General features: G+C 38.3%; 1 protein-coding gene and 1 pseudogene across 1 annotated transcript in view; both read right to left on the minus strand.

The window, feature by feature from the left end:
* LOC102810553 overlaps positions 1-3,313 on the minus strand; it is a 4,869-nt pseudogene extending 1,556 nt beyond the window's left edge.
* Positions 1-22,113, minus strand: part of LRCH2 (leucine-rich repeats and calponin homology (CH) domain containing 2) — a 158,614-nt gene that overhangs the window by 86,143 nt on the left and 50,358 nt on the right. The window contains exons 2-3 of the mRNA XM_006873805.1: positions 12,481-12,625; positions 4,887-5,013 (exon numbers count right to left, since the gene is read on the minus strand). Of these exons, the coding sequence (XP_006873867.1) occupies positions 4,887-5,013; positions 12,481-12,625 (272 nt within the window). The remainder of the gene's footprint in view (positions 1-4,886; positions 5,014-12,480; positions 12,626-22,113) is intronic.

Raw genomic sequence — 22,113 nt, forward strand, 5'->3', positions numbered from 1 at the left:
CTGCCCACCAGTGATGTATCCACCCTGGCTTTGGGGTGCCTCATTGTCTCCCTTCTTCTGTTTGTCTGTGTATTCTTTCGCTATCCCTATCGCCGCTGGATCTCCCCTCAACGTGAACCAAACACACGTGACAATTATGTCGGGGCCAGACCCCGGCAGCCCGCCATGTGGATGTGTCCTCCATCCAAGCTCATGGCATCAGCATTTCCCTACATGATCTGGGTGATGCAGTCCTTGGTGGTAGCAGCCACGATGCAGGACACTTTCCCTTTGCTGTGGTAGTGCCACTGGGTGCACTTGTGTTGCTCCTGGGTGCCCACAGCACACCATACCACCCTTAAGCACCGTGCCTCTGCCACCGCTGCCTTTTCCTTCAGGTTCCTGAAGACAGTGCGGTAGCTGTAGTCGACGTACAGACCACAGTCTATCTTTGAGGGGATCCTCAAAAATCCAAGGGCAGAGTCCTTGAACAGCAGGTTCTTCTTTGAAGGAGGGGAGACAAAGAGCTGGAATGCTGGTGGCCTGCTTTTTCCAAACCTTTCCATATTCTCCAGGACGGCAGCTGGGTTTCCAAGCCATATATTCCAGGAAAACCCTAGTACCACATACAGAGTCAGGGCAGTCCTGGGAGGGGCACTTGGAGATACTATAAATCCTGGCACCCTCAGGCTACTTGAGGGAACAAGGGAGAATTACGTCCAGGAAGCACTGGGGCCCAGAAGCAGAGAAAGGCAGCACAGGGGCCTCCAGCAGGACAGAAGCTGAGAGGTCTGGCTGCACCAGGACAAATACAGAGGACCAAATGCATGGGGCTTCAGCCCTCTATCACCTCCTGGCTGTCCCCTGGTGGGAAAGATCCTATTCTACCTTTTGAAATGATGGAACATCGATCATTTCTTTTTGGTACAATGACTCTGTATATTCCTTCTGTCTTCTTTTGATGCTTTTTGCACCATTCAGCTTTTTGCCATAGAATCCTTCAATATTTCAAGTCAAAGCTTGAGTTTTTTTCTTCAGTTCTTTCAGCTTGAGAAATACTGAGCATCATGTTCTTCCCTTTTGAATTTCTAACTCCAGGTTTTTGCACATTTCATTATAATATTTGACTTTGTCTTCCTCCAATCTTGGAGGAAGCTGATCTTTGAAATTTGCTGTTCAGCTCGTTTACTTCCTCATTTTTTTCATTTGTTTTGGCATCTCTATGCTGGAGAGAATGATTCAGAGTCTCTAGTGACATGCCTTTTGGTCTTTTCTTTTCTGTCTTATATTCTTAATGACCTTTTGCTTTCTTCCTGTATGATGTTCTTGCTGTCATCGCACTAGTTTTCTGTTTTCTGGTAATTAATGTTGAATGCATCAAATCCGTTCTTGAGATGATCTCTAAATTCAGGTGGGAAATATTCAAAATCGTATGTTGGATCTTGTGGACTTGTTTTAATTTTCTTCAGCTTCAGCCTGAACTTATATATGAGCAGTTCATGGTCTGTTCCACAGTCTGCCCCTAGTCTTGTTTTGGCTGATGATATGGAGCGTTCCACTACCTCTTACCACAGATGTAGTCAATTTGATTTCTATGTATTCTATCTGGTGAGGTCCACATCTACAGTCGTCTCTTATGTTGTTTAAAACCAATATTTACAAGAAGAAGTCATTGGTCTTGCAAATTCTATCATGGGATCTCCAGCATTGTTTCTATCACCAAGGCCATATTTTCCAACTATTGATCATTTTTGTTTCCAACCTTTGCAATCCAATTGCCAGTAATTATCAATGCATTTTAATTGCACGTTTGATCAATTTCAGACAGAAGAAGTTGGTGGAATTCTTCAATTTCATCATCACTGGCTTTAGTGGTTGGTATATAAATTTGAGTGGCGTTGAATAGCCTTCGTTGTAAATGTATGGATATTATCCTATCACAGACAGTGCTGTAGTTCAAGATAGATCTTGAAATGTTCTTTTCGATGATGACTGCGACGCCATCCCTCTTCGGTTTCATTCCCGGCATAGTAAACCAGATGATTGTCAGATTTGAAATGTCCAATATCAGTTCATTTCAGTTTACTAATGCCTAGGATATTGATTATGGGTTCCATTTCATTTTTGAAAATTTCCAGTTTTCCTACATTCATACTTCATACATTCCATGTTCAATTATTATGGGATGTTAACTGCTGTTTCTTCTCCTTTTGAGTTGTGTCCCATCATCAATAAAGGTCCAGCGGGCTTTACTCCCATGGGCTTTACACCATTTGCATTATCACAGTCAACTCTCCTTTGAGGAGGCCGCTCTTCTCCAGTCGTATTTTGAGTGCCTTCCAATTGTTTTCTGGCACTATATCTGACAATAATCTGATGATCTTTATCATATTTCAATATGTAATATTCTGGCGCCTACAGTGTTCCACTGTTCATAATGTTTTCAGTGACTATATATTCTGAGCTAATCAGTCTCTGCTTCTTCCTATTCTGTCTTAGTTTGGAAGCACAACTGAAACCTGCCCACCATGGATGATCCTGCCAGTATTTAAAATACTGGTAGCATAGCTTCACAGCAACATGCAAGCCGCCAAAGTATGACAAAAACCACAGATCAGTGGTAGATTAATAGAATTTTGTAAAAAAAATAAGGGCTGCCTGAAGCACACACACATGAGTTATCCATTGAAAACATACAAATAGGTGTATCAAGGATTTCTGCATTTAGAGAGCGCTTACAAAATAATATGGTTCTAAAATACAACAAGGTAAAGTTCAAGGAAAGGTTTCTTGAGTTCTAACTGCACATACACAGATATTCCTTAATAATTAATAAAGATAAGTACACAAGTATTCTTAAATGAGCAGAAGAAAAACATTCCTGAAATTCCAGGTCACTATATTCTGTTTGCACATTCATCCCCCATTATAAACTATACATAAGTTCCTCAGGAAACTTTTGGCCTAAAGACATAATAAAGTCATACTTTGAAATATGCTTAAGCAGGCAAAATCATAATAGATAAATGAAAATTATATACTTTTGTATACCAAAAGACTTTATTTTTAAATTGCAAAGAAAACCAACAGACTGGGGTGAAAGTTTTCAGGATCCATATATCTAATAAGGATCTAATAACATCCAAAATATATTTATAAGAAACAAAACCAAAAAAAAAAAAAAAAATTCTACAACAGAAAAACAACCGAACCCAAATTTCAGCAGAGGACTTGAATAGGCATTTTACCAAAGAGAATATTCAAATAGCCAACAATCACATGAAAAGACACTTATTGTCACTAACCATTCCAAACCCACTGCCGGGGAGTCCATTCTGACACACAAACACACCCTATAGCATAAAGTTGTTGTGGTAAAGTGCTGTCGAGTCTGTTCTGAATCACAGCAAACTTGTACAGGGTTTCCAAAGAGTGGCTGATGGGTTTGAACCATCAACTTTGCAGTTCAAGCCGACCTTGTGGTCCAGTGCTTTATCGTACAGCACAACACTATACTCCACAGGACAAAGTGGAACTGCCCTATGGGGTTTCCAAACATGTAAATCTTTCTTCCATGGAATCGCTGGTGCGTGTAAACCTTTTGGTTAACAGCTGAGTGCTTAACAACTGCACCACCAGGGCTCCTCAATAGCCATTAAATAGATGCAAATCAAACCAAAAAGAGATACTACCTCCCCCGTATTAAAATGCCAATGATTGGGAAACGGGGACTGGACAACTGATGCTGGCAAAATTATAGAGAAACTGGAATCCTCATCCACTGATGGTGGGAACATAAAATGGTACAGCCACTGTGGGAAACAATTTGGTGGTTCTTCAGAAAAGCTGAACACAGATTTGCCATATGACCTAGGCATCCCAATCCTAGGTATATACCTAGAAGAAGGGAAGGCAGTACTGCAAACAGAAATCAGTACAGCAATGTTCACTGCAGCATTCTTCACAACAGCCTAAAGGTGGAAACAACCAAGATGTACATTATCAGATAAATAAATCATTAATCAACACAATGGAATATTATTCAGTCATAAAGAAATAAGAAGTCTTGATACATTCCACCACGTGGATAAACCATGAAAACATCATGATGAGTGAAATTCAGTCGGTGGTAAAAGGACAGATAAAACTATCTCATTTATGTGAAACAGACATATAAAAACCAAAGATTGTTAGTGGTTACCAAGAATGGAAGGGAAGGGATAAGGGGGAGCTTTTGCTTTATGGATATTGAGTTTGTTAATGGTGATGAAAGGTTTTGGAAAAGAAACTCAAGAATGGCTGCACAACTTAAGAATGTAATCAGTGTCACTGAATTGTACATATAGAAATCGTTGAGTTAGTGTATATTTTGTTATGTATATTTTCACCACAATGTAAAAACATTTTAAATACATTTAAAAAACACTTATTCATTGTGAAAGTATTACTCAAGCTAAGTCAGAATATAAAAATAAACAGTATGGTATATTGTGTAAGGTGAAGGTAACTCAAAGATATAAAATTAGCTCAGTGCTTTGAGAATTCAATTACATCTCTCTCAGAGTTCAATATCCTTTAAAACTTCTAATGTTCTGCTCAAGATAATTATTTTAAATCATTGTTATATTTCTACAATCAATTGCCTATCAATCAACTGTCTCCATTTTCTTGGTTTCAACGTGTTATAAAATCACAAGGTATGAAGACATAATAATAGTAACTCAAAATTTCAGTAAAGTGAACTTAACTGATATACCAAGTTACTCTTTTCTTGAACAAGCAAAACAAGACCAAAAAAAAAAAAACAACCCCAAAAATGAAATTTCATAATGGAATGTAAGGAAGTATAAAATGTAAGAGTATATGTTATGCATAGTATATACAATTAATAAAACCATTTTACTCACCAATTCCATTAAATCTTTTAACTTTCCAATTTCTTCTGGAATGGATACCAGTTTATTATTACTGACAACCAAAACTTTAAGGGGGAGATCAAACAGGTATTTTGGCAATGTTGATAAAAGATTTCGACTGAAAAGAATAAGAAAGTTTCATTATAAAAGTATGTCTGAAATTCCATACGTTGTGGAGGAAGAAAACAGGTCACATGTAATGTAAATAACTCTTAACCCTTCACTAAACAACCATTACTTAATAAGTGCTTACTTTGTACCATATATGGTGCCATATCCTATATGCACAATTTCAGTTAATCCTGCCATTAAACCCACAAGATACGTAGTATTAGCTCCACTATACTCACAAAAGAAAAAAATTTAAAAATCAAAGGATAAACTGGGTAGGTGACTTGCCCAGGCATGGTGGAGATGCAAATATAAGTCTAACTACAAAGTTTGTGCTGTTACCAATGACCTTCAGACCATCACCAGTTCTCAGAATCCCAGACTGATTCTTCTGACTTGTAAAATGCCAGAGCCTTTCTCTTTGGTATAATTCCATTATATTCAACACATCCATGGCTCTTATTGGGAAAAATCATCAAGGATAAATTTCCACACAATATGGTCCTGGTGCTGTACAATAAGCACTGGAATGTTAACCCTAAGGTCGATGGTTCAAATCCACCAGCCGCTCTTTGGGAATCCTATACAGGATCATTATGAGTCAGAACTGATTTGATGGCACTTAACAACAATAGCAATGTTGACATTTATAAATAAATACATATATTCACAAACATGAAATGATCATTAATCCATTTCTTTTTGTTTCGGTTTCACCATTCTTATTTAACCTGTATGCTGAGTAAATCCAAGAAGCTGGGTTATATGAAGAACATGGCATCAAGATTAAAGGAAGATAAATTGGAATATACAGACGATATAACCTTGCTTGCTGAAAGTGAAGAGGACTTAAAATACTTACTGGTGAAGATTAAAGACAACCTTCAGTATGGGTTGCATCTCAATGTAAAGAAAACAAAAATCCTCACCAATGGACCAAGAAATAACAACATGATAAATGGAGAAAAGATTGAAGTTGTCAAAGACTTAATTTTGCTTAGATCCACCATTAACACTCATGGAAGCAGCAATAAAAAAATCAAAAAACATATTGCACTAGGCAAATCTGCATCTCAAGACCTCTTTAAATTGTTCAAGAGCAAAGATGTCAGTTTGAGGACTAAGATGCACCTGATCCAAGTCATGGTAATTTCAATATCCTCATAAGCATATAAGTTTGATACTGGATAAGGAAGACCATAGAAGAACTGATGCATTTGAGTTATAGTGCTGGAGAAAGAATATTAAAAGTACCATGGACTTCTAGAACAAACAAATCGGTTGGAATAAGTACAGCCAGAATGCTCCTCAGAAGCCAAGATGGCAGGACTTCGACTCACATATTTTAGACATTTCGGAGGGACCAGTCTCTAGAGAAGGACATCATGCTAGGTAAAGTCGAAGATTGGCATATAAGAGGGAGACCCCTAAGAGATGGATTGGCACTGTGACAGCAGCAATGGGCTCAAGTGTAACAACAACTGTGAGGTTGGAGCAAGACTGAACAGTGTTTCATTCTGTTGTGCATATGGTAACTATGCGTCAGATCTGACTTGATGGCGCCTTGCAATAGCAATCCTAGAAAAGCCTGTTAGTACCTTTATCTCAGCTCTAAATTGCGATAGTATTCCTATCTCCATGTTCACATTTAAAGATAACAACTAACATTTGTAGGGTATTTTGCCATGTGCCAGTCCATACTCAGAACATCTCACATCAACTAGAATTCTTGCCTTTTATGGGGAAGATTCTTGACCAATTCACCTTATGCACAACCACCAAACCTGCCAATGGATGCTCGTGTGTTGCTATGAAGCAGAACTTTCCAACTAAGATAGACTAGGAAGAAAGGTATGGCAATCTACTTCCAAAAATGTCCCATTGATAACCTATAATTAATAATGGTCTGATCCACAATCAATTATTGGGCAGCATTTTGATGCACTGTGCATGGAATCACCATGATTTAGGGGATTACTGGAGAGCAGTTAACCACAACAAACCTCTTTATGAAAATATACTAGTTACCATTGATTGATTTCCAGTTCATGGCAACCTCATGTATGTCAGAGTAGAACTGTACTCCATAGGGTTTCCCATGGCACCTCTGGTTGGACTCAACCCTTCAGTTTTTTGGTAAGAGTCAAGCATGTTAATCACTTTCAACACTCAAGAATTCCTGCATGAAAATAGGTATTATTATGGTCCTGGTTTTACATAACTAGAAATAGTCACAAAGAGGTTAAGTAACCTGCTCAAGGACACACACTGCTAAGTGTAAGAGCCAAGCTTCAAACCTAGAAAAGCTGGCTTTAGGGTCCTTACCCTCAACTAAGGTTAAATTTATTTGCCAATGAATGGAATGACCCATTGATCTCACTACCAATAATACAAATATTTTCACATAAATAAGTATTGACAAGCAATTAGTTACTATTTTTTTTCCTTTTTTTCTTCAAAATAACACAGACCTGTGCCTACCATTTTAGTATAACATCCACAGGAATAAAATCCTGATGTTTCTCCAAGAGGGGGATGGCTTCAATACCCTTCATCCCATTCTATCTCTTCAGAAAACATCCAGAAACACCAGGCTGGCATTGCATGGCACAAACTGACTTCCTTTTTGAAAACACAAACAAACAAAAAAAACCCACCAATGTATCTAGACTAGCACTCCTGGCCAAGCTGCTGGAATGTCAACCAAGCTACAGGCCTGTCACAACCTCTTGATACTTTCAGGGTAAAGTGGGCTCCTTGGGAAAATGACCTTCCTGGGTCCCTATACACAGAGCATGCATGTATATTTCTTTAGAATTATTCTACTGAAAAAGGAGAGTGTGTATACAAGAAGAGAGAAACTGCTGAAAAAGTATCTTACCAGTTTCTCAAGACAGTTCACCAAATAAAAATGCCATATACCAACTCATTCTATTCCTCTCTCAGGCTAAAGAAAAAAAAAAAAAAAAAAAGCAGATTCAGAGAGTAAACACAGTCCACTCTCTAGAATTTGACCCTATACGGACGATTCCTTCATATATAACTGATGAATACGTAATCTTCACTTTTTAAACTACATATTCGGAGACGAGTTACCAAAACATCTTTGAACATGATGTTCACAGATTACATATATGTATATAGATGTTGCTGACACTAAGTGCTGACAAGTTGATTCTGGCTCATAGCGACCCTGTATAGGGTTTCCAAGGAGCGGCTGGTAGATTTGAGCTCCCGACTTTGCAGTTAGCAGTCCAATAGCTTATCCTACAGCATTTTTTTTTAAAGACTGAAATGAGAAACAGGAGTCCACATTTAGAGATCTAAATATAAAAGAATCAAAGAAAGTTTATTAAACTATTCTAATAAACAGTTTTTATGTAATACTGTATAGATGATATTCCTTTTTGACAAATCACATTTTTCAATCTAATTTTTTTCCATAAAAGAACAAAATGAAACAAAAACAAAGACAACCTTTAAACATATCTCACTTGCCTCAATGCTTTCCCTCAAACCAGGCCCAGGACACACATAACCTATTTACTCCCAGGAGCAGCCCAAATGACTGATTTCTATGGAAGGAAATTTCTCTCATATATTTTCATGTACAACAGTGCTTTCAGTTAAGACAGAACATTCTGTTAGGTTACATCACTGGAAAAGACGTGTATTGCAGCAAGAAAAGTACATTATTTGTTTATTTTTATAGTGAATTTAGTGAAGGTTTACAGAGCAGATCATCAATTTTACATTCAACAAATCATACACTTTGCTTCATTACATGATTGCAACCCCTCCACGCACCAACAGTTAACAGCATTTACCTCTATTCACTACAACTGCATTCCTCCCTGTGTCTCCCATCACCCCCTCCGGTTGTATATTGCTAACCTCTGCTAACCTCCCTCCAGTTGTATATTGCCTGTATTATTTTATATATATATAAAATTATACTAATTTCCTATATGGGAATTCAGACAAGTAATATGGTTAATGGTGGTGGTGGTGGTGATTGTGTGCTGTAGAGTCGGTTCCGACTCATAGAGACCGAGGCTGTGAATGAATCTTTACAGGAGCCTCCTCTTTCTCCCACGGAGTAACTGGTAAATTCAAACTGCTGACCTTGTGACTAGCAGCCCATCTTTTAATTCACTACACTAACAGGAAACCTTAATTTGGTTAATGAGGGGGAAGAAATTACTTCTTCCAACTCAAACACACAGAGGCTTAATTATAAAATTAAGTCACAACAAACCAATTTCCATTCAATGTTTCTCATTAGGCAAGAAAATGTTTTTTCCTATACTTATTGAATATCCACTCTATAACAAATATAGGACAGTAGTTCAAAATGAGAGCTCTAGAACCAGAATACTTGCATTTGAACTTGGCCCCACCACCTGCGCCCTCTATATAATTTTAGGCGAATTGCTTAATATCTTGAATGCTTCAGTTTACTCATCTGTAATGCAAAGATTATAATAGTTCCTACCACAAAATATTATGAAAATTAAATGAAATGGTATGTTTACATTGTTTGGATCTTTGCCAGGCACATGGTAAGCACTTATTCTGTATTAACATCAAATGTCATCCATTCACAGATTCCCATACCATTGCATCCATCCTTGAAGTAGTAACAAGAAGTTTTTTGTTGTTTTTTTTTTAAGTGTGAAAAATATAACTCAAGCAATGTTTCTTTATAATGCTTCACTTTAACTGAAAATGTGACTGTTGTTACCTGCCATGGAGTCAATCCCAATTCATACAACACGGTCTAGTCTACACCGTCATTGCAATCATTCTGATGTTTGAGCCAATTCTTTCTGTCGTGTCAAGCCATCTCACTGAGTGTCTTCCTCATTTTTGCTGACCATCTACTTTCCCAAGCATACGGTCCTTCTCCAGGGACTGCTCCCTTCTTATAGTATGTCCAAAATACTCGTAAGTGAGATGAACCCTTGCCATTGTCTCTTCTAAAGACCATTCTAGCTGCATTCCTTCCAAGACAGATTTGTTTGTTCTTTGGTGGTCCATAGTATATTTAATATATTTCACCAATACCATAAATAAAGCACATCAATTCTTCTTTCAACTCATTTATTTGTTGTCCATCTTTTGCATTCTTCTTTCAACTCATTTATTTGTTGTCAATCTTTTGCATTCATATGCGACACCTGAAAATGCCTTGCTTTGGGTCACGCATACCTTAATCTTCAAAGTGACATCTTTGCTTTTGAACATTTTAAAACAGGTCTTTTGTAGCAGATGTGTGCAATTCAATACATCATTTGACTTCTTGACTTTAGTCTCAATGAGTGTTGATTATGGATCCAAGTCAAAGAAAATCCTTAAAAACTTCAATTATTTTCTGAATGCTGCTTATTAGTCAAATTGTGCGGGTTTTTGTTTTCTTGACATTGAGGCTGTAGTCTATGATCCTCTTCATCAAGTTCTTTAAAGACTCTACACTTTCAGTAAGTAAGGTGGTATTTTCTGCATATCACAGGTTATAAGCCTTCCTCCAATCCTGATGCCGTGTTCTTCATTATTTATTAAGCATACAAATTGAGAAGGATGGTGAAAGAATACAAGCCTGATGCACAACTTTCCTGGTTTAAAGTCACATATCATCCCTTATTTTGTTCAAATGACTGCCTCTTAGTCTATGTACAGGTTATGGATGAGTATAGTTAATGTTCTGGAACTCTTATTCTTTACAGTGTTTCCATAGTTGGTTTTGATTCACACAATCAAATGCCTTTGGCATAGTCAATAAGGTACAAATAAACATCTTTCTGGTATTTTCTGCTTTCAGCCAAGACCCAACGTTATCCCTCACTGTATGTTCTCTTCTGCATTCATTTGTTGAACCATCTCAACGGATGTTCCATGCATTCCTGAAGTCTTCTTGTTTGCGAATGCCTTCATTGTACCATGAATTTCTTCCTTCAATACCATCAGTTCTTCATCATATGCGACCACCAGAAATAGCTGAATATAGACAAATTGTTTCCATTACAGTGACTTTGTATTTCCTTTCATCTTCTCTTGATGTCTCCTGTGTCATTCAATATGTTGCCCACTGTTGTCATTGATAAGTGCCGCTGAGTCAGTTTTGACTTATAACAACCTTATATGGATTTTTAAAGGTATGGCTGGTGGGTTTGAGCCACTGACCTTGTGGTTAGCAGTCCAGTGCTGTTTCTACAGCACCACACATAGAATCCTTCAATAATGTAACTGGAAGCTTCAATTTTTCTCCAGTTCTTTTCAGTTTGAGAAAAAATGAATATGTTCTTCCCTTTTGCATTTCTAACTGCAGGTCTTCGCAGAGCTCAAAACGACTCTTTACTCAGTCTTCTCTAGCTGCCCTTTAAAGTCTTCTCTTTAACTCTTTTACTTCATCATTTCTGCCTTCAGCTTTAGCTACTCTATGTTCAAGAGCATGTTTCAGAATCAATTCTGACATCCATTTTGTTTTTTCTTTCTTTCTTATCTTTCTTAATGACTTTTTATTGTCTTCATGTATGTTCTTGAATGTCATCCCACAACTCCTCTGGTACAATGCTTTAATTCTGTTCTTGAGATGGTGTTTCAATTCAAATAGGATATATTCAAGGTCACACCTTGGCTCCTGGAGACTTGTTTTAATTTTCTTTAGCTTCAAGGTAAATTTGAATATGCGCAATTAATGGTCTGTTCCACAGTTGGCTTCTTACCTTGTTCTGACTGATGATATTGAGCTTCTATACTGTCTTTTTCCATGTGCATTCCCTCTGGCAAAGTCCATTTGTATAGTCACCATTTATGTTGTTGAAAAAAAGTATGTGCAATGAATAAGCTGTTGTTGGTCTTGCAAAATTCTGTCATGTAAACGCTAAATCTCCAGCATAGTTTCTATTACTAAGGCCATCTTTTCTAACTACCAATCCTTCTTTGTTTCCCATTTTTATACTCCAATTACCAGAAATTATCACTGATTCTTGATTGCATGTTTGGTCAACTTCAGACTGGAGAAGTTGGTAAAAATCAGTTTCCTCATCTTTGGCATTATGGTTGGTGTGTGAAGTTGAATATTAATAAAATTATATTTTTATAATTATATATTAAGCTCTGATAGAGTAATGGTTACGAGTCAGGCTGCTAATCTCATAGTCAGCAGTTTGAAACTACGAGCAGTCCTGTGAGATAAAGAAAGGCTTTCTGCTCCTGTAAACATTTACAGCCATGGAAACCCTATACTGGGTCGCTATGAGTCAGAATCGACTCCACGACACACTACCACCACCTACTATCAGGACAAGTTCAAAAGTCCATAAAATAATGTGAACTTGGAGGAAACACAAATACGATACTACTTATGAGATAAACGTAGGCTACAGAACCAAAACATGTTCCTTAGTTAATAAAAATAATTATTAAAGCCTTAATATAAAACAAAAGTTACCAAAGAAAACTGTTTCCTTACCTAATGTTAAGATATGTCAACATCTGAAGGTTTTTAATGGCTTCAGGAATGGTTTTGATGCAATTATGATATAAATTTAATATTTCAAGTGGTGCAAATAACCAGACATCAGAAGGAATTTCTGTAAAACGATTTCTTGAAAGATCTGAAAAATAAAAACAGTGTTGGAGTGTCATACATACACCAAATAAACATCATTGAAAAATAAGTTCAATGAAAACATGTTTCTGTTTATTAGCAATTTTTACTTTGTTCATATGCTTCAATATCTGTAAAATGCAATTTTTTTTTAAAACACCAATGAGGAATTTTCTCAGATCTTTAAAGACACACATATACAAATAAAACCTCCCTGATACCACACACACCCCCTACTTCTACCTCTCCCACTTTATGACAGACAACTTGACATAAATAATTATTCACACACATATCCATTTATTATTTACCATGGACTTCTCAACCACTCCAATTTGGTTTCTGTCCACATTCTGGCATGCACCAAGGTTACCAATAACCTCCATAGCAATAACTGCTCCTTCTAGCTGGAAACATTCTTTCTTTTTCTTGGAAGACTACATTTCTGGATTTCTTCCTATTACCACTCTGGCCACTATTCTGTGCCTTTGCTAGATTCTCTACCTGCACTGTAAATTTTTGTGTTCCTCATGGCTGTGATGTGATATAAGCAACTCCTTTCTTCTTAAGATATGTACTATATTAGATGATTTCATCCAATCCCAGACCTAAATTATATTTATACACTGACAAATCCCAGAGTATTTCAGGTCTACTGGACTTTTCCTTGATACCGCTTAGGTATCTCAGATTCTACAAGCGTAAAATCTGAACTGAACATCATCTGTTGTTGTTGTTGTTAGGTGCCACTGAGTTGGTACCGACTCATAGCGTCCGTATGCACAAGAGAACAAAACACTGCCCGGTCCTGGGCCAATCTCACAATTGTTGCCACGCTTGAGCGCATTGATGCTGCCACCTTGCCAATCCATCTCGCTAAAGAGGGTCTTCCTCTTTTTCTCTGACCCTCCACCTTATCAAACATGATATCCTTCTCCAGAGACTGGTCCCTCCTGACAATATGTCTGAAGTATGAGAGACGAAGCTTGGCCATCCTGACCTTCAAGGAGCACTCTGGCTGCACTTCTTCCAACACAGATCTGTTGGGTCTTTTGGCAGTCTATGGCACTTTCAATATTCTTCTCCAACACCATAATTCAAATGCATTAATTCTTCTGCGGTCTTCCTTATTTACTGTCCAGCTTTCGCATGCATATGAGGTTATTGAAAATACCATGGATTGGGTCAGGCACACTTTAGTCTTCAAGCTGATATCTTCTACACACTCATCATTTATGTCTCTAGTGTTGTCTATCTTGGACAATGTCACCAACATCCTCCTGGTGAGTTGCTCAAGCCAGAAATCTGTCCTTCATGAGTGTACTGTCCAAGTCCATAGGAATATACTTCCACTCAAGTTTCCACAAAATAAAATTATCAAATTATAACTACTCTTCCTCTGTAAAGCATCTTTTTATTCATTAAATGATTCCTGGTAGACTGACAAAAAAAAAAAAAAACCCTAACAGAGTGTTTCTTCATCACAGGATATTTAGCTTGTATATTGGACTATTTAGCAGCATCCCTGCTCTCTATTTGGTTGTTGTTGTTATTGTTAGTGCCAGCAAGCTGATTCCAACTCATGGCGATCCTGTATAGGATTTCCAAGGAGCGACTAGTGAGTTTGAACCACCGACCTTGTGGTTCAAACCGACCTTGCGGTCCAGTGCTTTATCCCACAGCGCCACACCAGGGCTCGCTATCTGCTAGATGTCAATAATACCTTCTAATGGCAACAACTAAAAATGTCCGTTGGAACACAAAGTCCCCCTACTCCTGTTGAGAACTGCTGCTTTAAACAATTCACAAACTGGCTACCTTATTACGGAGATACATTTTCTTCATGCTAATTCATTATAATTATCAGGTTAAAAATACAAGGAAGTTGTTTGCTCCGTCGAGACAAACATCAAGCCCACTATTGATTGTTGCTGCTGTTGTGCACCACACAGTCAATTAGGACTCATAGAGACTTGGTATAGGGTTTTTGAGGCTGTAAATCTCTATGGGAGCTGAAAGCCTCATCTTTTTCCCAAGCAGTGGCTGGTGGATTAAGACCACTGACCCTGTACTTAATGGTCCAATGTGTACCCCACTATGCTACCAGGGATCCCTTAGCCCCTGTATTATTTTTGTTAAGTGCCATAGAATCAGTACGAAATCATACTGACCCTGTGTAGGGTTTCCAAGGAGCAACTGGTGGGTTTGAACTGTCGACAATGAGGGTCAAACCAACCTTGCGTTTCAGTGCATTATCCGGCAGCACCACACTTAGCCCACTGCTGTTGTTGTTGTTAAGTGCCGTGAAGTCAGTTCTGACTTATTGCGACCCTGTGTAGGGTTTCTAAGAAGCAACTCATGGGTTTAAACTGCTGACCTTGTGGTTCACAGTTCAATGCCGATCCTACAGTGCCACATCAGAAGCCCACTGTAGCTGTATCATATTTAGCATCTATGTTCCTTCCAGAATCCCAACAACAGGCTTAGAAGTCAACTTCCCCACTCCATAAGATATGGACTTCGGCCAATATATTAAATTCTCTATTCAAAACATTAAAATATATAAGCACACACACATATATTTATACACATATAAGCACACACATACACATATAAAAACACATATATAAACACATACTCATCTTTCTCCCTCGGAACATCTGGTAGTTTCGAACTGCCGACCTTGCAGTTCGCAGCCCGATTCGTAACCGCTATGCTAACAGAATATTGAAGATTGAAACATGATGCTAAACACCAGGTAGCATAGCGGTTACGAATCGGGCTGTAAACTGCAAGGTCGGCAGTTCGAAACTACCAGCTGTTCTGAGGGAGAAAGATGAGGTTTTCTGCTCCTGTAAATATTTGCAGCCTCAGAAACCCTGTGCAGGGTCACTATGAGTCGGAACTGACTCCACGGTACTTAACAACAACAACAACAACATTGTCAAATATAGTGCCAGAAGATGAGCCCCTCAGGTTGGAAGGCATTCAAAATATGACTAGGGAAGAGCTGTCTCCTCAAAGTAGAGTTGAACGTGATGACACAAAGAGTAAAGCTTTCAGGACTTTCATTTGCTCATGGGGCATAAGACCAGTTAATACAATTATAATTCAAATTTACACACCAACCACTAAAGCCAGTAATGATAAAACTAAAGAATTCTACCAATATCTTCAGTATGAAATTGATGAAACATGCAATCAAGCTGTATTCACAATTACTGGTGATTCAAATGAAAAGGTTGGAAATAAAGAGGATGGTTCAGTAGGTGGAAAATATGGCCTTAGGGACAGAAACGAGGCTGGAGATCACATGGCAGAATTTTGCAACACCAATGACTTCTCCATTTCAAATAGCCTTTTAAATAACATAAAATACACATTGTTGTTGTTAAGGGCCGTCGAGTCGGTTCCGACCCATAGCGACCCTGTACAGGGTTTCTGAGGCTGTAAATCTTTATGGGAGCAGAAAGCTTCATCTTTCGAACTGTTGACCTTAAGTTTCACAGCCCGATTCGTAACCACTACGCTACACATGGACCTCACCAAATAGAATAACCAATACACAGGGACCTCACCAAATGGAATACACAGAAATAACATTGATTACATCTGTGAAAAGACACAGTCAAAACAAGGCCAGGGGCAGACTGTGGAACAGAACATCAATTGCTCATAATGCAAGTTCAGGCTGAAATTGAAAAAACTGAAAAGTCAACGAGAGCCAAAATATGACCTTGAACATATCCCACCTAAATTTTGAGATCATCTCAAGAACAAATTTGACGCATTAGACACTAGGGACCAAAGACCAGAAGAGTTATAGAATGACATCAAGAACATCATACAGGAAGAAAGCAAAAGGTCATTAAGAAGACAAGAAAAAAAAAAAAAAAAAAAATGAATGCCAGAAGAGACTCTGAAACTTGCTCTCCAGCGCAGAAATGCTAAAGCAAAATAAAGAAATAAGGAAGTCAAAGAGCTGAAAAGAAAATTTCAAAGGGCAGCTGGAGAAAACAAAGTAAAGTATTATAATGAAATATTTAAAGACCTAGAGTTAGAAAACTAAAAGGGGAGAACATGCTTAGTATTTCTCAAGTTGAAAGAACTAAAGAAAACATTCAAAGCCTAACTTGCAATACTGAAAAATGTGATAAGCACTGGACTCAAACCACAAGGTCTGAGGTTCAAGCCCACCAACCACTTGCAGGAGAAAGATGAGGCTTTCTGCTCCCGCAAAAAGATTTAAAGCCTCAAAAACCCTATACAGGGTTGCTATGAGTCAAAACGGACTCCATGTAACTTAACAACAACAATGGGCAAAATATTGAATGATACAGAAAATACCAAGAGAAGATGGAATAAATGTACAAAGTCACTGTACTAAAAGGATATGGTTGATGTTCAACCATTTCAAGAGATAGAGTATGATCAAGAGCCAATGGTACTAAAGGAAGAAGTCCAAGGTCCATTGAAGGTATTGGCAAAGAACAAGGCACTGAAAATTGATGGAATATAAATTGAAATCTTTCAACAAACTGATGCAGCACTGGAGGAACTCATCTATACAAAGAAATTTGGAAGACACCTACCGGGCCAACCAACGGGAATGCATCCATATTTGTGCCCATTCCAAAGAGAGGTAACCCAACAATATCATTAATATCACATGCAAGTAAAGCTTTACTAAAGGTAACTCAAAAATAGCTACAACAGAACATTGACAGGGAAAGTCAGGTGTTAAAGCCAGATACAGACTAGGACGTGGAACCAGGGATATCATTGCTGACGTCAGCTAGATCTTGGCTGAAAGCAGAGAATACCAGAAAGATGTTTGCCTATGCTTTATTGACTCTGCAAAGGCTTTCAATTGTGTGGATCATGACAAGCTCTGGACAACATTGCAGAGAATGAGTATTCCGGGACACTTAAATGAGTTTGTGGTGCCTTTAATTTACTTAATATAGCTTTTCTAATCCAAAGTCTTCTTAATTCTCACCAAGTATTTGGGTGGGACTATGCAAATAAATTATACAGGACTCTAAGGCTGGGATTGGCCACTTTGGCCCTTCAGCTAGGTTTAAAAGGAGCCATCTCAGAAGCAAAGACCGAAGATCCCAGGATCTTCAAGAAGGAAAAGCAGGAGTGACACATGAGATCCCAACCTAGAGAAACAGTGGCTTCAGAGGACACAGTAGAGACAACAGCAGAGGCAGTGGCATGGAGAGGCAGAGCGGCTTCAGACTCTAGGCCTATGCACTGAGTAAAGCTGAGTACCTACAGACAGGAGATTGGGTTGAAGAACATGCCCTTTGGCATTCACCGACTGGCTAAAATAACTTTGCAACATGTGCTTGACCAGACTGAGAGGCTGAAAACAAGAGTGAAGCGTGTCTGCAGTGTAGCAGACAAGAGGTGTTCCTGACTGGAGAACTGCTGTGTCCTGAGTTGGTTTTGATCCTGAACTGTACCCTGTTCACTTCCCTTTTAAACCCTAGTAGACAAGTTTCAGCACAGCTTCAGACTACAACAAATTAGGCATAATGAATAATCAGTTCAATTCTGAAATATTACAACTAGCAGTGGAATGCTATCTGATAATAATGCCAGAAGATGAACCCCTCAAGTTGGAAGTCACTCAAAACACAATGGGGAAGAACTGCCTCCTCAAAGTAGAATAAGTCTTAGTGATGTGGATGGAGCAAAGCTTCCAGGACCTCCTTTTGCTGATGTGGCATACCTGAAAGTAAGAAGAAACAGCTACAAACATCCATTAGTAATTTGAACCTGGAATGGACTAAATATAAATCCAAGAAAATGAGAAGCTGTCAAAAATGAAATGGAATATATAAAAATCAATATTCTAGATATTAGTGAGCTAAAATGGACTATTATTGGCCATTACGAAATAAACAATTGTATGGCATACTATGCCAGGAAATGACAAATGAAAGATGAATGGTTTTAGATTCATCATTAAACATCATTAAAGCACAATACTGTCAGTGGCACATTTTTTCAACAGTATAAATGGTAAGTATGCATGTGGATCTTGTGAAAGGTATACAAAGGAATCAAATCAACCACATCTATGCAAAGAGAAGTTCAACATCATCAGTCAGAACAAGGTAAGTGGCCAACTGTAGAACAAACCATCAAGAAAATTAAAACCATTCCATATCCAGTTGAGCAAAATTGAGAACCCAGAACTAAATCCACCCACTTATGGACAACCGATCTCTGACAAAACATCAAAATACATTAAAAGGGGAAGAAGAGAAAGCCTCTTTAACCAATGATGTAGGCAAAACTGTATATCCATTAGCAGAACAACGAAACAGGACCCATATGACACACCATAGACAAAAACGAACTCAGAATGGATCACAAACCTAAATGTAAAACCTAACACTAAAAAGATCATCAATGAAATAAAAAGGAAAAACTTAAGGGCCCTAATGTTGTTGTTGTTAAGTGCCATCGAGTCGGGTCCGACCCATAGCGACCCTGTACAGGGTTTCCGAGGGTGTAAATCTTTACGGGAGTAGAAAGCCTTATCTTTCTCCCTCGGAGCGGCTGGTAGTTTCGAACCGCTGACCTTAAGGTTCGCAGCCCGATTCGTAACCACTTATACTTTCAAAGGTAACTACAAACACACAAACAGCAGACAACAGACTAGATGACTGGAACCTCCTAAAAATTAAACATTTATGTGTATCAAAAGATTTCATCAGAGTAAAAAAGAAACCCAGACAGAAGAAATTGTTTGTGTAAGTGACATATCAGACAAAGTACCATTTAAACATGTATAGAAAACGTTAACGCCTCAACATTAAAAAGACAAATGATCCAATTTAAAAATGTACAGATAATATGAACAGACATTTCACCAAAAAAGACATTCAGACAGCCAACAAATATACGAAGAAACGCTCACGATCATTACTCATTGTTGTTAAGTTCCCTCCAAGTTGGAACCGACTCTCTATAGGATTTTTGAAGCTGTACATCTTTGTGGGAACAGAAAGCCTTATCTTTCTCCCACGGAGTGGCTGGTCGTCCATTAGATGGATGCAAAGCAAAACAATAATGAAGCATTATCACATCACCCCAGCTTTAATAGAAAAAATTTTAAAACAAAACACAAAGCAACAAAATGCTGTCAAAGGTTTGGAGAGACTGGAAGCCTAATATAATGCTGGTGGGACTGCAAAATGGTGCAACCACTGGAGAAAATGACAAGGTGCTTTGGCAAAAAAGTTGGAAATAAAAAACTTTCAATATTATTGTTGTTGCTAAGTGCCCTTGAGTTGATTTCGACTCATAGTACCCTGTATAGGGTTTCCGAGGAGTGGCTGGTGAGCATGCACCACCAACTTTAGGTTCAAACCAACCTTACAGTCCAGTGTATTAAGCCACAGTGCCACACCTCTACCTCTACTTGGTATATATCCTAGAGAAATAACAAACGCAACATGAATAGATGGATGCACACCCATGTTCATTACAGCGCAAAAACAAAAATATGGAAGCAACCTAAATATCAATCAAGGAAAGAATGGATAAACAACTATTGTATATACACAGAAAGGAATACTATGCAATGTTAAAGAATCACTTTGAATCTGTGAAATACCTCACAACATGAATGAACATGGAAGACATGTTGACAGAAATTGTTTTTGCTGTTAGGTGCCTTCTAGTTGATTCCAACTCATAGCAACCTTATGCACAACAGAAGGAAACTGCCTGGTCATGCTCCAACCTCACAATCATTGTTGTGCTTGAGCCCATTGTGACAATCTATCTCATTGGGGATCTCCTTCGTTTTCACTGACTTTACCAAACACATCATCTTTCTCCAGGAACTGGTCTCTCCTGATTATATGTCTAAAGTATGAGAGACAAAACTTCACCATCCTGGCTTCTAAGGAGCATTCTAACTGTACTTCTTCCAACACAGACTTGTTTGTTCTTCTGACAGTTCATGATACTTCCCCCCAAACATAATTCAAATATATGTAGGCTTGACAGAGGCTATTTGCTGCAAATATATCCTTGAATGTGGTGAAGCATACAAGGAGCAAAGTTATGAAAACTTCTTCGACATAACCAAACACCTCGAGAGAATGAGTAGCAGGGTCTGAAGGCTCAGAACCATAGTCTCAGAGTTCATCCAAGTCAATTGGCATAACCTAATCCACAAAGACAATGTGCTACATCCAGTTTTGTGAATAGTAATTGAAGTGTTAAAAGCTCACAAGTGGCCATCTATGATGCAACTATTGGTCTCTCCCTGTCTGGAGGAATGAAAAGTGATGAAAACTGAAGACTCATGGAAACAGTCCAATGGACTAATGAACACACACAGCATCATTTTCCTCGACACACAGACCAGAAGAACCAGGTGGTACCCAGCTTCCACTACCAACTGTTCTAAAAGGGAACACCTAAGAAAGTACTAGATACAGTGGGAGAGAAATATGGAACAAGCCTCAAAATTATCAAAAATAAAACAAACAAAATTTTTAAAAGACCAGGCTTACTTTTCAGATAAAGATTGGTAAGAGCCCTGAGACTATGGCTCTTAGTCAAGCTTCACGTTTGGAAATGAACTCATCCCCATGGCTCAATTTTCAGGCAAACAATAGACAATTCTATAAGGGAAAAACCACCAGTTGTCTGTCAGTTTGTCGTCTTGTGGTGACCTGTGTGTTGCTGTAATGCTGGAAGTTGCGATGAAGTCACTGATGAAAATCAAGTCTCCAGAAATTAACCAAATACAATTTGAAATATTTCAATAAACTGATGCAGCATTGGAGGTGCTCACTCATTTATGTCAAGAAATTTGAAAGTCGGACCTATCAACTGGAAGAGGTCCATGTTTGTTCCCATTCTAAAGAAAGGTGATGGAACAAAATGTGAAAATAACCAAACAACATCATTAGTATCACATGGAAGCAAAATTTTTCTGAAGATAATTAAAAAAATAATGTTCAAAAATGAAATGGAAAGCACACATACATCCACAGGGAGCTGTCAGAAATTCAAGCCAGATTAAAAACAGACAAGGAAGGAGGGATATCATTGCTGACATCAAATAGATCTTAGAAGAAAGCAAAGAATACCAGAACGATGTTAACTTCTGGTTTGTTGACTATGTAAAGGCATTTTAATGTGTGGACCACAACAAACTAAAGATAACGTTGCAAAGAATGGCTATCAATTGTGCTAATGAGGCAACTCTACATAGACCAGAACACGGCGATATGCAATGGTTTAAAATCAGGAAAGGTTTATGTCAGGGTTGTGTTCTGCTACCATACGTATTCAATCTGTATTGGTGTGGAACTGTGGGATAAGGCACTGGACTGCAAGGTCGGTTTGAACCACAGGATCAATGGTTCAAACTCACCAGCCACTCCTTGGAAACCTATACAGGTTCACTATGAGTCGGAGCCAACTCGATGGCACGTAACAATAACAACAATTCCA

The sequence above is a fragment of the Chrysochloris asiatica genome, unplaced genomic scaffold (assembly GCF_000296735.1).
Source record: "Chrysochloris asiatica unplaced genomic scaffold, ChrAsi1.0 scaffold00255, whole genome shotgun sequence".
NCBI lineage: Eukaryota > Metazoa > Chordata > Mammalia > Afrosoricida > Chrysochloridae > Chrysochloris > Chrysochloris asiatica.